Source organism: Hesperophylax consimilis, chromosome 12 (genome assembly GCF_061612785.1).
Source record: "Hesperophylax consimilis isolate HC1 chromosome 12, BYU_Hcon_1.0, whole genome shotgun sequence".
NCBI classification, from domain to species: Eukaryota; Metazoa; Arthropoda; class Insecta; order Trichoptera; family Limnephilidae; genus Hesperophylax; species Hesperophylax consimilis.
Window position 1 is genome coordinate 16261713 of NC_142847.1, and position 18075 is coordinate 16279787.

The following is an 18075-nucleotide window of genomic DNA, read 5'->3' on the forward strand; positions in this document are numbered from 1 at the left end:
GGGAAGGCCGAAGAACCTAAAAGTTTCGTACAAGTTCACTTTTTTGACAAACTTTTTTTGAAAATTGACCAAAAAGTTGTTAAGCAATGACTACCAAATCACATATGTAATTTTGTTTTTAACGATGTTTTTTATGTTTGATGTTTAAGACAAGATTTTTTATGTATAGAAGATATTTTTTATGTATATATTTTTTACGTATGTATAATTAACTGCCAGCAATATAATTATAGTAAAACTAAATTCACACAAAAAATTACAAAATGGATTAAAGAACAAAAAAGAAAAAAATGTCATAGCATAAAATAAAAATAAAACCTACAAGTAACACACAAAACCAATATAAACACACATCACTCACAAACACACAAGATTATTTGCAATGTATTATTTTTTAATTTTAAATATATTATTATGCATTATGTATTTTTTATTTTAAATGTATAATGTATATAATATTTTCATATTATAAAATGAAGGCCTCAGCACGGGCAAGCCACCCAGTGAGGACTACATTACTGAAAAACTTAAAATGTAAAAAATATTGTACCAAATAAAAAAAAAAAATATATATTTAACAAGTCAAAATATTTCCCCAACAAATGTAGATATAATATATCTCGACGCCATATACTGGGAAATTCAGCACTAACGAAGCCTTTCCTACAAAAATAAATTTGGTTGTTTACAGGTGAAAAAAAATTATGATAAGCAGTAATTGTCGATTAAAGTACTTGTACATATTGAATTATTTGGCGGGTTGGGAATAAGCCGACGTAGCTCAATGGTCCAGAGCACCTGACCGGACATCAGAAGGTGCGGGTTCAATTAAATTTTTACTAGGTATTTTCAATTTGTATGGATATTTCAGGCGAGTAATTAATGCTTATAATAATTTGTTATACAAATCACGACAAACAAAATCATTAAAAACACTCACTGACTAGTATAGATTTAATCGTAGATTATTGATAATTTCACGATTAGATTGATAGTATTTTCCGATATGTTCTCGCTACCATCGTTTAATTTTATGGATGAGTTGGTACATATTTTCTATAAATTAATTAACTGATAACCGAATACATTAATGCCATTCTTAAGTGATGCTCACAATACATGTCAAATAGAAGCTGAAACAAGAGAATGTTATCACTGTGTTCAGAAGTGTATTTTCAAGCAGTGATCCCATGCAATAACCCCAATGAACTTGTAAAACATGAAAAATAAACTGCTAAATCATTTATTCGAAATTTTGACAGTTTTCGTTTGAAGTAGATGAGGAAAAGAGACGCACGTATGTTATTGCGTTATGCCGGCGCCAGACATGTGTTCAAATAAGTGAACACTTATTTGAAGACTTTGCTCACACATTTGGTCACTTATGTGTGTCTCTGCCAGATATGTGTTCAAAGATTTGATCACTTCTTTGAGCTCACAGTTTTCAAATAGACCTCACATAACATGGACGACGATTTGGTCGACACAGTTTGCTTATATTATTATATGTAACCGTGCTAAGAATTTTGTATCAGGTGTTTGTATCGATTATTAATAAATTACATAAAGAATTATGTGGCAAAAATGATTATTTATTTACTTACCACAGCTTCAGTACAAATTGTCACACGGTACTTATATATACCCCCCATAAACGTATGGAGGGCATCAAATGCAAACCATGAAGGTTTGTAAATATCCTGAATACTAGATCCAGTTTTGGTAGATTCTTTTACTTTCTTCAAGCGAAGCCTAGAATTTAACGTGCCAAAAATGCTTAACATGTTACCCATTAATATAAAAAATTACGATTCCACAAATAGATTGAGATATATGCTGAAACAATGGTTACTAAATAGAGATAGTTTATATTAATATAGGTGTGTTAATTGTGCAGTTATAGTAATAATATTATGTGTGTATGTATGTAATTGATCATTAAAATCCTGTTGACAAACTGCTTTATTGAAGTTTAACGGGATTGTAGCTTGAAAACCAATAAAAAAAAATAAAAAAAAGCAATCTCTGTACTGGGTTAGTAAAGTGTTTCTTTTGCGCTTTAATTCCCCGATAGCGCAAGGTATTGAGAAATTCCGTTGAATACGGCTCCAGGCGTCGTTAATGTTATTTCTGTTTTTATGCCCTTTTCGTTTTGGGTCCCATATGTCAGGCTCTCCTTGTAATAATTCAATGAATTCAAACACGCCCTCATTGTTCCACTCCATCGCTAGTTCGCTTGGTTATGGGTTTTTTGTGTACGCACGCGGCACGACAACTCTCTACGGCGACGCTCACGCTACTGGCCTTCGCGCCTGTGTGGCAGGTTTGCAAACATTTTGACTTTGATCCCTTTGATGTGCGCCAAGAAACCGACACGGAACGGCAAAGCGCACGTAAGTGCGCAAATAAGTGAACACAGTATCAAATGCCCGTGCCACACATGTGAACACTTATGTGAACACTTCTTTGAACACATGTCTGGCGCCGGCATTACAGAAATGACGACTAGGTTGGAACCCGATGCATTTTTCAAAACATTTCCGCGTTTTTTATTGACATCGTTGGCGTAAAAATTAGGAAGTGAAAAGAGATATTATTGATTTATGAACGATGGTTTGATGCTTGAGAAAAGATGGAGGCAATTGCACAAAACACCTTTTTAATTGTGAAAATGGCACAAAAGTCCCAACTGCTCCCATTTGCTAGTGAGGCTATGGCATTTCCAATTGGGCTGAAGATGAAGGGAATGGGAAAGGGAAGGAGGTAAGGATTTGTTGAAGAAAAATGTTTTCAAGCACCTCGGTGATCAGATCTGGTCAATAAACTCGACACTTACCGTTTGAAGCAACGTTTCTGTTTGTATTTTTCCATTCAAAATTTAAATCTATGTGCCCATACGGAGAAACCTTCGAAAAACGAGTATTGCGAATTTATTAAGAATCTCTTAAAATTATTCGTAATCCGGTTAAAAACGGGATCGCAGGTCATTAACGAATGAATTGATAGCTATCTCAATAAACTTTTAGTAAAATACCAATGTTTTGTCACGATGTCGGAACACGTCTTCATAAAAATCTTAACATTTTCGCAATACATCATTATATGTTTTTAAAACAAACGCATCTGCATGGTCACGTGTTCCGATATAATTAAAAATTTATTAAAATGAGGAATCATAATATATAATAAATCACCAATACTCATTTTTCTGGGTACCTATACTTAAAAAAACACTGAACACATAAAAGTCCTAATTATGTGATCTGGGTAGATTTATTACAATTTACATAATACCTTTCGACTCCTAGGTCGCAGACAAAGCAATGAAATTTTATTAATTTCGCTATTTCAAATGTTTGATTAATTTCAATAAAAAAGGTGCATAGACACGCCTCCAATACACTTCTTTAAGTTTATATAACTTTGGTGGTTCAAAACTAAAAGCTATCGCGATGAAGTAGGAGATATGTGAACAGTTTTTAATTATTTTAAAATTTATTTTTGTCCGCGGACCTTACATTTACTGCACACTCACTACACAGACACAGAAAAGAGTGATTTTGAGATAAATTCCATATAAAACAGTTTTCTTTTAAAGCGTTCCCACAAACTTAGTATTAGCTCTACTATGTTTGCGTATTCATGCCATTTTGGCTTGGATTAAATAAATCAACATTGTGAGCGTCGTTAATGTTTTATATTATATTAGTCTTTGGTCATTAGATAAAATCTGTGGCTAAATAAGTTCAGTTAAGTTATAAACAGTATTGTGCAATTTAATAAAAAAAATGTTGACGGGGTGGAGATTATCTCTCTCTAAATGTAAGTGTTTTTTTTTAATAGTAAAAATGTATAAATACGAGTTTTAAAAAACTAATTTTGGTCATATCTCTAATTCTAACTCTAATAAGTTTTGAATTTGAGTGTCATTTCCAAAAATGGAAGTCTTTTTTTGGAGAATTCAGACAAGTGATATTTTCAACAGAAAATTATTTTAATTACAATTTTAAAAAAATCGCACTGTTTTATAATTATTCAGAATACTTTAGATGTGCTAGGTGCCTTCCTCATTCCTAATTCCTATTTCCTCACCCTCCAACTTCACAACATACCCCGGTTGGGGATATTATAGTTCCATAGCACAGAGCTCACAGATTCCTCTTCTCATTTCTTTCCCTTGCACACTCTCTCCTGTGTCACTACATACCCCTGTAGGGGATACCATAGTTTCACTGCACAGAGTTGATATTTTAGCTGTGCTAGGTGCCTTCTTCTTCCCCATTCCCCACCCTATAACTTCATAACATACCTCTGTTGGGGATATCATAGTTCCACTGCACAGAGTTGATATTTTAGCAGTACAGTAGTGTATTTTTTGTCCCCATTTCTTAACCCTGCAAACTCCCTTACAACATTCCGAAAATTGGGGATTCCATAGTGGGGATTCAAAAAGTGGAATCTCATCCACACAACATGATAAAAAAAAACAAACGATACAGTTATTTTTCAATACTGAAAGAACATGGTAAAAAATAGTAAACAAATTTTCAAGAACCTCTTTGACCATTGTTATTTCACCAGAATAATTCTGCGAACATTTATCATCAATTTTATAAAAAAGGTGATGATAATACGACGTAATTAATTCATTTAATGACTCTCCGTTGCCGGCTTTTGAGCCCGTGACTTTTCTGCCAAGAGTAGACGAACTTACATTCTGTCACGGCGCGTGCGGTATTCAAACTTCGCCAATAAATCCAGCGGAATAGACTGTCAAATTAATATCGTCCATTATCAAAACCAGAATCAAATCGTTTATTGTTGAATTTTTATCTCTGTTTTACAATGATAATAATCGAAAACAAACACATTAATCACGATTCAATCGTCAAACAAAACGTTATCATGATTTATTTGCCATGTCGTGCGTCCGTCAAGAAGTAATAATCACTTTCAATGACTACTACATTTTTTTGGTGCGGCTAACTTTAAAATGAGAGTCATTTATTTTGAAATGTGAATACCGAACAAGAGTTCAAATTTCCCGGAGCCAGTGGGACTACAGCATTCATAATAAATTATAGCATGTTGTGAGCCTGGAAGGAGTGGTAAAAAGGTAGGGAAGTAACCATCTGGCAATTCATATATTGTTACTAACAGGTTGAAGTTATTTCAAGAAACGTTTCTATTTTGAATGGTGGTCCTTCAACAGGTGGATACTGACAGTACCTACCACAACGGGCCACAAATATACTATTTATATCTGACATAATGCATTATATTTTGATTTGATGTGAATTAACGCATTGAATTAAAAAAATATATTTTGGCGACCCGGCTTTCCAACTTTCGGATACAATTTTCTAAGCAGCTCGACAACAGAGATAGCCAGATAAAATCTTTGGGGATGCTGTGCCCAAAGAGATTTTTAATGGAAAAAGAAGACGGAAGCTTTGTCTTGAAATATTCCAATAAGAAATATTCAGTTCAGTTGTTCATGAAAAAGGCCGCCAGCCGTTATAAATCCACAATAAGTATTTGGTGTGATGGATTGCATTAATTAACTTGCACTGTTCAATCAGATAATGGAGAAATAAGATAAATTAGCAATTTGCAATGTTTACGCTATCGGACAGATCATGAGAAAATAATTACCTTTTATCGGTAATCAAGCGATAACCACTCAACACGTAAATTTTATCTGTATTGTCATTTTTTCTTATCATTTTTTTTTAAATGAGAGATAATTGAAAACATAGATTCCGTTATTGACTGACTGAGCGTACCGAAGTCCTGTTTTAAATATACCGTATTATATTTCGTCTTCCTGTTAATTTGTTTGTACCTTGAGTTTCTCTTTAAATTTTAATTATTCAATAAAGATTCGTTTTTTAAATGTGAAGTCGTTGTGTTTATTTGAACTTACTTGTTGGCATTTTTTCAACATTGTAATACCTGCCTGAAGAAAGTTTGAAATAAGAATTTTCATTGAGATAGTGACGTTTATTTAGACAATTGCATAATTCTTATTTGTTAAAAAAATATTACATAAAACATTAGGTTATGTATTCAAGTACCTTCTAACGAATCTTATCGTTTCAGAGGAAATTTCGGTTATGATATATTAAATAACAGAACATAAGAAACACACATTTATGCTAAAAAAACTAAAAGTCTTACAAAAACATTTGTTCAAAAAGACTTCTTATAATGGAACAAAGAGATTGGTAGATACTGTCAACAATCTGGTAAATGGTCTTGCATTCTACAGATTGGACTACTGACGATCCGCAAAGAGTGCAAGGCTGATGTAAGCGTAATGAGTAAGATTAAGAAAGGGAAGCTTAGATGGTTTGGGCATGTAGAGCGAATGAGCGAAGATAGGATTGTAAGGAGGATATATGATGCAAATGCGAATGGTAGCAGAAGTCGGGGACGCCCGAGGAAGACATGGCACGTTCAAGTGAATCAGATACTCGAGTCGGGCCATGTCAAGAGTCAGAATAATAGAAGAGTATGTATGAGACGATGTATGAATGTGAATGAGGCAAGAAGTGTATGCCAAGACCGAGTTGTTTGGCGGTCCGTCCTCTCTGCCTACCCCTGCGGGGAAACGGCCTGATGGTTAGTTAGTTAGTTAGTTAGACTACTGACTAGCTAACTACTGAATTATTTTGAATGCTAATCCGTCTACAGCTTGACAGACTAGATAGGTGTTAAACACGGCAGCTCTCCTACACTCTAAACGGTTCCATCAGACTACCAGATCAATACTCTTAAAGGCGCCCTTGAGATGATTTATTTACTAAACGGCGCTCCATAAAATTGTAAAAATAATAGGAACGTAAACTGCATGTATGAGTGTAGAAATAATAAATAAATACAGTTTTTCAATAATTGCCAATAAAAAGACGGTGTTTTTTTTTTAATTTAAAAGTTGCATCGAATAATACATTCCACAGAACGGGTATGATTGAGTTAACGAGATCAACTTCAATCGTTTACGCTACGATGAGGAATTCTGTATGAGACGACGTACTATCCTGTGTTGTCCTACTTATAAACTACTATACTTATGATTATTTTAATAAATACAGGTTTCCTGATTCCCCAAAGATGGGTGATCGGCATCATGGGTTTCTCCTGCTTCATGGTGGCTTACACCCTGAGGGTCTGTCTAAACATAGCCATCACCCAGATGGTGGTGAGTCGAGGTCCCGACCACGGGGTCATCCACGATCCCCTGGCCTGCCCTGACCTTGAAGCTTCCTCTTCAAACTCTACTAGTGTAAGTGACAATATTATGTAAGTGACAATATTATATACAACCCATCACCGATGACGTTACTTGTTATTGTCTCAACAAATGAAGAGAAAATGTATGCCCTTATGTTTCAAGTAAATTCTTAATTCAAACGTTGTTAATGTGTAACAAAGTTTTACAAGACATTAACTAGAAAACACGATAATTGACTTTTTTTTATTTGCCACTTTCAAAGCTCTACAATTTTTCTATTAACATCGCAACCAAAAATAAAATCCCGAAAATCGCATAACACACCGAATTTAATAATAATTGATTACAGGGTATTATTTAATAATGAATTTAAATTAAAACACGTTTTTGGTAAATATCCAGAGGCATGCACACAATATTTTAAAAACACTAATTGGTTTAATTAAAAAAGAAATACACATTTCGAATTAAGAATTATAAATTAGTAAAATTATTTGGGTATCTACTTTTTTTCGCTTGTTTGAAATATATGATAAGGTTTTTCCAATGAGTAGTTCCAATTTTGAATTCACAGTTCATTGAACTTTAATAATGTTCCGCATTATGCAGGAATATTTTACATTACAAACCAACTCATCGACAACCGAAATTAGTAAAAAAATATTGTTATTTTCATATACCGATAATAATATTATTCTTTAAACATTCAAGATCTGCAAAGTGAATGTGACGAATTATTTTAACTTTTACGAAATATTAAATAAACTGCTTTATTTTACTTCTCCGTCGACTGAAGTAGTTACTTAGTCCCTCACTGTTATTTAACTGCTCCGAAGTGGTTTTTTTAAATACGTGTGTATTAAGGGTGATGCGTGCCTCTGGATTTACTTAACCATGTTTTCCTATTAGGGTAGCAGGTCTTCATTTTTGACTTTTTGCCATTTTTTGCCTAGATCTTCGATCGAACAACATGTTTGATTCATTTTGTCTGCTTGACCAATGGGCTGAGTTTCACACAGAAATATAAAAACTGGTCCTTATCGCCAAAAGTAGTTGTAAAAAATTTCACATAAAAAAAACATATATTAGGCAATGTTTCTATTTTCTGAATTTACATCCCGTGTGCATCCTTAAGACGAAATATATTTTAATTACGTAATGTCTCCTCTTAATTGTCGCAAAACAGTTTTAGTTGTTAATAAACGATTATAGGTAAGCATTAATTACTCGCCTGAAATATCCGTCAATTGAAAATATCTCCAGAGTAAAAATAAATGCCGCCGACGGGAATTAAACCTGCACTTTCTGATGTCCGGTCAGGTGCTTTGACTAGTGGACCACTGAGCTACGTCGGCTTATTCCCAATCCGCCAAATAATTCAATATGTACAAGTACATACTTCAACAATCGACAATTACGGCTTATTATAATTTTTTTTCATATGTAAACAACCAAATTTTTTTTTTAGGTGAGGCTTTGTTAGTGCTGAATTTCCCACTAGATGGCGTCGAGATATATTATGTCTACATTTGTTGGTGAAAATTTTTGACTTGTCAAATATATATGTTTTTAATGATTAACCATGTGGTCAACGAATGCCCGCTCCATTCATTCCCCGGGGGGATTGATGAGGTCCACATGGCAACGCCTGAGGCCCTAGGCTGGCTCGCAGACCTAGATGTACCCTTCTGACCCCCCCACCATACGAAAGAAGAAGAATGATAAACTAATTTTTATAAGACAACGTTTTTATGCATATCACAAAGAATAACAAACTATTTTAAGCATCAATTACTCGCTATCATTAAAAAAATAGTTTTAATTGTGGTCAGTTAAGAAATGAAACAAATATATGTGTCATTTGCGCCCTTGAAGAGATATTTTTACAAAAAAATAAAAATGCATTATTTTGATGTACAGCTTCACGGGCAATACAACTGGGATGAGGTGACACAAGGGGTGATCCTCAGTTCTTTCTACTACGGCTACGTCTTGACTCACATTCCTGCTGCCTTGATAGCGGAGAGGTACGGAGCCAAACACACCCTCGGCGTGGGGGTGTTCATCACAACCATACTGACCCTGGCAACACCAGCCATAGTTAGAGCTGGCGGAGACAATCCTGGGGGAATTATCGCAGTGAGGGTCATTGAAGGACTTGCGGAGGTATGATATTAATAATACACTAATCTCCTTTTTTTGTTTTTGTGTTGAATATGGTTTACACAGAAGCCATGTTGTGAAATGTTAAAATATTTTTTGACAGTAAAAAATATTTTTTTTAATAATGTAAAAATAAACAGCTAAGATTTCTTTAATATTACAGTCAAAATTTTGTAACATGCCTACATGTCATCATTTTACGTGATGCTATCCGGAGTGGACATGTAGAGAAATGTAGAGAAAGATTATAAAAATGTTTGGAAAGTGCTGGCTTATTTAGGTAAAGTTCAATAAATGACTCAAGCTATGTACGGCCTGAACATACACATTACACGTGTTTAGACTATTTCAGAAACTTTAATAAATCAATTTTTCTAATTCCGAACAGTGCACCCTGTGAAAGATCTGAAAATAGGTGCAATTAAATAAAATATTCATTGATTATTTTTACACAATGTGGAAATATTCTCATCAATTTATACTTGCATTGTTAATTGTTTTCACGTTTGATTTGTTGTCCTTTAAAAAAAAATTGGTAGATAATATCTGGAGACCAGATAAATTATCAAAATGACATCAGATTGATTACCGTGGATCTTCCATTTCTGAAACCATGCTGTAGGAGTGTATAGGGATAATGTGTGCACCTATTTGAGCCATAATTAAATTATGTTCCAGGGTCCCACATCACCAGCCCTAGCTGTTCTGATGTCCCGCTGGGTACCCAAGACGGAGCGCGGCAGGATGGGGGCTCTCATATTCGGTGGTTCCCAGATCGGTAACATCCTCGGCACTGTGGTGTCCGGCCTCGTCATGTCCAAGGACGGAAACTGGCCGAACGTTTTCTACATCTTTGGAAGCATTGGAGTCATTTGGTTCGTTTTATGGGTGAGTACAACATATCAAATCAAACCTCATAATATATTTTTAACAAATGTATGGTATGGATACGAGTTTTTTATACATATATTTTTTATTTATCTGTGTTTTACATTATAAAACATAAGCAAATTACAGAAAAAAATATTTTGATGGGTTTAAATTAAAATTGAAACTAATTTATCGTATCCATATAAATTTTAATTTTGACCCAACAGACTCTTTGATGTTGTTTAGATGTTTCATTGTTTTTGTTAAAGTTTTCACTAAAATCATTAAAAATCAAATTTTGCAACATAAATAAATAAAATTGCTCACTTTCGTACTAGACATTTGCTTTACCTTTTGATTTAAAAAAATATTTATTGAAGAAGAAAATAAAACTAATAAATCTAACTGAAATGTGAAAGAGAAAAAAAACACATAAAAAATAACGGTCTCAAATGAGCACGAACCCAAGATTTCCGTATTACCGAGACAACGTCTTTAATCACTCGACGATCGAGTCATATAAATAATAATGTTATTTCTGAATTTGAAATTTGAGACGAAAAAAATGACGCATAATAATTAGGTCGCATTGGACAAATTTTCAAAAGTTATCAAAGAAAAGTTGTTGCAATTGAAATACTAATATCATTAAGTGTCTACGATTTAGTCATTTCAAATGGTAAATTGTAGCCACTTTATCTATGTAAATGAAAATGTTGATATTCGTTTGTTCAAAATCTTAAATCTCCAAAATTTCTTCACGGATTACTTTGAAATTTTGACACAACGATGCATTCAAATACGCGTATGTTTATGTATTTGAACCTTTAAATTATTTCAATATATATGTCTCGCAACACACTATCGATGGGAATATATGGCTAGTTAAATGCTGAAGAAGGTCAAGCCACGAAAATATAGCCTGCTTATAGCGTGGTCTGTTACAGGCAAGCAGGCAGATGCGCCAAGGTAAGTGCCACCGCCTGTGTGCGAAAACAGAAAATGGTAATTTTTTTCAGAACAATTATAATATGTAATGTTAAGTAATAAGTAAGTAGTAAGTAGATACGTTGTTATAGATAAGAATTTAATTACGCCCCTAACATTGTCCCACACAAAGTGTTGCAATTCCGTATAAGGCTAGGGACGAAAAAAATGTCTCCTAAATAATTTAATGAGTAATGCATAACATTTAAATGAAATAAAAATGAGCAAACAAAATGTCCTCACCAAATTCTAATACAAAATTACAGGAAAAAACACATATACCCTTTTCTAAACAATTTAAATTTCAAACGGTTACACATGACGATATTAAAAATACAATTAACTCATTGAAAGACACAAAGTCTGCCGGTATGGATGACATCACCGTAAACTTACTCAAGATACTTGTTCATGAACTCTTGGAACCTCTCACTTACATAATTAACATCAGCATAACACAGGGAATTTGCCCTAAACAATTAAAGCAAGGGCTCGTCATACCCATATACAAAAGTGTTCTAAAAGTGAACATTAATAATTACAGGCCCATAACAATACTTAACTCGCTCTCGAAAGTAGTTGAAAAAATAATGAACAAACAACTGAAATCATTTTTGGGTTAGCAGTTTTACAAATATTGAAAATTTGTTTATGTGTTCCGAGTTCGATTGATCCTGTGAAAATGGTAGCCGTGTTTGTTAGTACCTTTTTATTCCGCTGGAGCACCTGAACGTTGCGACTGTTACGAATCGGTCTAATCAATTTTAATATTCACAGAAGTACTACTTACAGAATGCATCATACCTAATTTGTTAATCGATCCACATACTTGTATTTTTTAATGAACGTTTTGTTGCCAATAAGCGCAATGTATCAGTCATATCCATAAACTTTAATTATTTGGGGGACTATTATTGAAGTGAAACTTCTTTACGCGCGTCATGCATTTTCGAGGACCGGAGTAAAACCGACTCATGACCGTCACGAAAAACCGTGATCATTTGTTGATGGGGGTACGGGACCCCTCCCGCTTCACCGCTCACCGTTCACTGTCGCTCTCTCACCGTAGTCGCTTACTGAGGTGAGGGAGCCACTGACGGACGTTCTCTCTTTCTCTTCTCTCTTTTCCTCTCTCTCTAGCCAACGACGCCACGCCAGGCATCAGCTGCTTGCTTCGTGTACTGCGCGGTGAGTGTAATACGAGTGAAATACGTAATTGATTGTGGTTTATTCGATTTGGAACAGAGTTTTAGTGTCAAAAATGAGTAGTGACGAGATAGAAGTGAGAAAAACATTCGTGGCACAAGAGGAAATATCCCCTGAAAATCACCAAAGAAGAAGAGAGTCTGATTCACACAGTGATGACATTAACGTAAGGTAAACATAACCAAGAAGAGTGGATAAATATCTCACAAAATAGTATTGTTGTTGTAATAGCATGATAGGATTGTTTAACATATTGGCGAGATTATACTAACAGTGAAATATGATGTAGGGATGTCGTGCCTACAACCGAAGCGTGTGTAAACAAGCGTCGACTGGGAATACTAAAAGTTTCACTTCCGTCGTGCGTAGGCTTGCCACACACTGTAATTTTTTTTATTTTTTAACTCGCCTTGCATGGGACCGCAACACTGTGGTACAGCTTAAAAAATGCAAAATGCTTATTAACAGCAGTATAATGGGTACGTCATTGAAGTTGTGTTTTATTTTACGATTGTTTTGTCTGTTTTCTTCAGTGTCTTCTCGTCTACAGTGATCCGAGAACTCATCCCTTCATATCAGACAAGGAAAGGGAGTTTCTCGAAGAAGAAATTGAAAAGAAGACCGACAAGCCAGTGCCGTGGAGAGCCATGCTATCTTCCTTCGCCATCTGGTCGCTTATTATTGCTGCGGTAGTATATTATTCATGAGTTTAATTAATGAATTAAATAAATTTTAAGTATATCACCTAATCATCTGCCGCGCCCCAATGTGAAGCATATTCCATTTAATTCAGTTGACATTGCTGGTAAGTTTGTCTATCACTCACCGCCCAGGAGTTAATTACTGTTCATTATCTATGATGCTTTTACCTTTATTGTCTTATTTATCACTTCCAGTCACTTGTCATTTGTAAAATTAAAGTCACCACTCAGTCAAAATTATTTTATTCATTCAAAAACGACAAACATCTTTCCTGTAATTCACAAATTCAACTGACAACTTCGGTCCTCTTTAGTCCTCCTGCAGTGAAATTCATGTGAATGTGTTGGGCAATACACGATTAGTTTAAGGCTTAAGATATAATTCTGCCACCCTATAAATGTATTTGTCTTTCGCTTTCTACGTTCTAATTTATGATATACTGAGCCCGAGCAGACGTTATCCTGCCACAGACCGCCATTTATGTAGGGATATTTGTGGTTGTATGTTTTTTTTATCAGAAATCTAAAAACAAAAACAAAAAATCGCTGAAATTTTTACTTTTTCATATCTCGACAATAGCGTCACCTATCGGGTCCAAATTTCTTATATTTCAAGCTGGAACCAACCATACACATCCACAAAATTTCACTAAAATCGATTGAGCGGTTTCGGAGATTAGCGTGTACGAACACAGTGACACGTGATTTTTGTTAATCAAAATTGCCAAAACCTTATCTTCATCTTTAAACGAATTTCTCAACTAATTAGGAGAACCGTTAACTATGGAGCTTTACATTTTTTGCTACACACTTCCTTTATCCTAATTTTTTAAATTATTATGATGTTAAAGTCTAAAATATAAAAAAAATGTGAATGGTAGACACATTAGCCTGATATACCCATTTACCCCGACCCTATATATTATTAAGTAAAAACATAAAAATAAACAAAGAAGGATTAATAGACTATTTGCCTCATATACGCATTTACCCCTTACAGCCCTTACTTATAATTAGGTAAAAACATAGCACCAACAAAGGGAGGATGAATAGAAGCATTTTCCCAACAAATATCCATTTATCCAAACTAATCGTATATTTATGATGTATGTACATAAAAAAAGGGAGGATGATATACGCAACTGCCTCCTATAAACATTTACCCCAACTGACCTTACACAATATTCTAATGCAAAAACATAAAATTTAAAAAAGGGATGATGAATAGACGCATTTGTTCCGTGTACCACTTACCCCAACTGACCTTATATTATTATTTTTGCTTCTTTCAGGTTGGTCACGATTGGGGCTATTTTACGATGGTAACGGATCTCCCCAAGTACATGAATGACGTTCTGAAGTTCAGTATCGCCAAGACCGGGATGCTGTCTGCCCTGCCCTACTTCGTCATGTGGGTAACATCCTTCTGCTTCGGGTCCTTCTGCGACCTGTGCATCAAGAAGGACTGGCTTTCCGTTAAGAACGCCAGGAAGATATTCACAACTATTGGTAATTCTTAACATAAATCATTTTAATGACACTTAAGTGTGTTATTTCCATTTTATTAGATATATTTCGCAGCAGCCAAAAGCATTAAAATATCATGTATTGTGGAGTGTTTTTTTTTTAAAAAGGCAAAATTGAATTTGTTATGAATGGTTCTTGAAATGGTTTTTTTTATTAAATAAATAATTGTTTGGGGAGGACCAAGAAACTAAGTTAGTAATTATTTTAAAAAACATAGAATGACTGACACAGACCAAATATTCAAGATGAATGACGAGCTAGATATACGCCAAATATACATTTCAAAAAACAAATTTTAACAAACACAAACTATCATTAATAGACCAGTTAGACAAGCATATAGAAAAACATTTAAAAAACTCCGTCGGTAAACACAAGCTTTGGCCAAACAAATGCCAGGTAATAAAAGCATTCGAAAATCTTTTACTAGATGCAAAAAACATTTCAGGTAAAAAAATAAAATACGGATTAAAAAACGGATTGCATCAAATAAAAATACATAGTTAACAGGGAACGAGTAGGACGGCCAACGTTCTATCTGCCATCCACTCAAAATCTATACGTCGCTAGACACCAGCTAACTGCCAGCTCACCTTGGTTCTGGAGTTGTAAACAAGAAGTTGTAAAACATATCAATTCTGTACGCGTTTGCTGTGTATGCTAATTATGTATGCAAGCTCTCCAAAACACCTTATTATCACGGTTATTTGTAAAACAGTATTCCATCCTTGCATTTCATTTTTAAAACTGCAACCATCCTGTAAAGATCGGTACACCTATCAAATAATGGATTTCTCGTTTTCGTCAGGAATGAAAAATCAGAATCTACCAAAGTAAAAATGATCATCAAAATTTCAGGTATGGTAAATTCAGAAGTTAAAAAAACTTTTCAATTGGTTTCATTAAAAATGAATAATGTCGGTATTATAAGCACCCACATTTTTTCTATTTGGGCATGTATAACGTATAATGGCCCATCTTCCTGGTTAATTGATTAGTTCGTATAGACGAGTTAATTTTTCAAGACTTTCGATACAAAATAACCAAGGAAATATGTTACTCGTTACCACGTCTGTCTAACTGTATTTAACAAAAATCAACTTTTTATATTTTCAGCATCCATGGGTCCAGGAATATTTATTATTGTCGCCAGCTACGCTGGCTGCGATACGACCGCTGCGGTGGCCTATTTCTGTGTGGCGATGGGCCTGATGGGCTCCTACTACTGCGGCATGAAGGTCAACGCGCTGGACATCACGCCCAACTACGCAGGAACCGCCACGGCTCTGATCAACGGGGTCGGAGCCATCTCGGGCATAATTACGCCATACCTGGTGGGGTATCTTACTCCTGATGTAAGTATTGTTCAGTTATTCAGGGAAAAATAAATTTATAATGATTCTTTTCTGAGTGGCGATGCGCTCCCACTTCTACGGTGTGAAAATCAATACGCTTTACATCACTACCAAGTTCGCAGGCACGGTCACGGCTCTCATTGACGGGGTCAAAGCCATCTTGGGCAAAATTGCAAATACCGTATAGGGTATCGTACTTGTGGTAAGAATTCATGTGATAACAAGGATGGTAAAGTCCTTATTAAACCTGCAGGACGAAGTATCGTTCGGACGCCTATGTACTGGGAGTAACAGCACGTACCCGACGGATTTTAACGAGCGATTCCTGAGCATTTTTGTAAAAATGTAGATGTAATTTTGCTGTCCGATGATATTTTTTTCAATTAAAAACCACCATCATCATCATCATCATCACTATTGAACACACTGCTAAAGGTACGACGGGATCACGTGATGCGCACTCTCTCTATTTCTTCTAGTCCTTTGAGGTTCATTTGCTTTCGTTTAGGTTCGGGTAGATCGATTAATAGTTGAGGTAAAAAATAACGATGACGAGGCTGCGAAAATTCTCCATAGTCCTGATATTGTGAATTGGTACAGATGAATTGTTTATAGGGACGACTTTGCCTTCGACTGTCTCTGTGAATGCGTTGTTCTGTTTATACTCAAGCCATCGGTTTACTTTTAAAATACGTAACTTTAAGTCATGGAGTGCAATTTCACAAAATGTTTCGTAAAGCACTTTGCAACAAGAACTACGGTGAAAAAAAAAGAAATATCTTTAATGGATTTATGGAAAAATGGACTCTAGCAGCAATTACGTCATCCATGCCATTGTTTCTTTTTAGTTTTAATTCAACCCCATTCGAAGTCTTCCCATTTTTACCAAACATTGTTTCATTCCATAACTTGTACTCAAAACTAATTATTTTGTTATAGCAAACCCAAAAACAGTGGCGCAATGCTTTCTGGATAGTCCTGGCCGTTCTCTTCATCACCAACGTGATCTACGTGATAGGAGCCGAGGGAGAGGAGTTGTGGTGGAACGACGCTGCTAAGAACGGGTACCCACCAGGCTGGAGGAAAGGGAAGCACGCAGTAGAAGAAAGTGGCGAACAAAATGATACCAATGGAAAGAAGGCCAGCAAAGAAACGTAAAATGAATTATTGTTATTTATTGGTGTAAATAAATGTTATATTAAAATATATTCTTACTTATTTACAAGTGTTCACAAAGCGAGACAAAGCTCAAAACTCACGTAAACTGAATTGTTAAAATTTTGTGAAGCAACCCGTCCTAAATGATGTACTTGATAATCCAGAATTGCTTGCACTGATAAGCTTTTGGATTCCACTACGTAGTACTAGAAGTCATTATTTATTTTAGTGCAGAAATTCCAGGATTAACTACCATATGTATTCCTAATTGCTGACAATTTACAACTAAACAAATACAAAAGATTTTTTCTAAGGGCGTTCAGGTATGTAACACTATACTATTGATATGTGTAAAAGTCCCTAAAAAGGGCGTTAATAAATATGCAGAGTTCCTAGTATTGCATGAATAATATTCGCCAGGCGTTTTGAAAATAATATTGTATTTTTATGTAAAGAAGAGTCTGAGGGGGGCGGCGGCCAAAGAAATTTCGGATTTCGAAAAATTCTGCGTAAAGCCCTGGCAATGCCGGGAGCATCAGCTTGTTGTAAATAAAATTAAACCTCATAGAGCTTATGTGCTCCTGGTAGATTGTCTAAAAAACCTGTCTAGTTTATATGCTCCTGGTATGGTTGTGAAATTATTCCGTCTTCTCAGGTATTTTTCATAATAATTCCTGGAAAAACGTTAAATTACTCAGCCGTTATGTGCTCCGCGCATTGACGTTTTGTAATAATTCCGTCTACCTACTGAAAGACATCAACAAAAACAAACAGTAACAGGCTGGACAGGGAGAGCGACAACAAACACAATAGTGGAGCAGATGGAAGGAAAACCAGAAAACAGGTACAATTAAAATTATTGAAAGTTATT

At 35.0% G+C, this 18075-nt stretch overlaps 1 protein-coding gene across 1 annotated transcript; it reads left to right on the plus strand.

Annotated features, from left to right (window-relative positions):
• The first annotated feature begins 2242 nt into the window (after positions 1–2242).
• On the plus strand, positions 2243–17204 carry LOC149419237 (dietary and metabolic glutamate transporter-like). The gene is made up of 8 exons (XM_089637953.1): positions 2243–2393; positions 7098–7288; positions 9158–9403; positions 10079–10288; positions 12997–13152; positions 14457–14673; positions 15808–16046; positions 16986–17204. Exons 1-8 carry the CDS (start codon positions 2243–2245, stop codon positions 17202–17204), a joined length of 1629 nt encoding a protein of 542 aa, XP_089494079.1.
• Positions 17205–18075: the final 871 nt, after the last annotated feature.

Excerpts from the sequence above, each read along its gene's own strand:
- LOC149419237 (XM_089637953.1), top strand. The coding sequence starts at position 2,243 with ATGGGTTTTTTGTGTACGCACGCGGCACGACAACTCTCTACGGCGACG. Across the intron at positions 9,404-10,078 it reads TCATTGAAGGACTTGCGGAG|GGTCCCACATCACCAGCCCT; the intron begins GTATGATATTAA and ends ATTATGTTCCAG. Across the intron at positions 14,674-15,807 it reads GAAGATATTCACAACTATTG|CATCCATGGGTCCAGGAATA; the intron begins GTAATTCTTAAC and ends TTATATTTTCAG.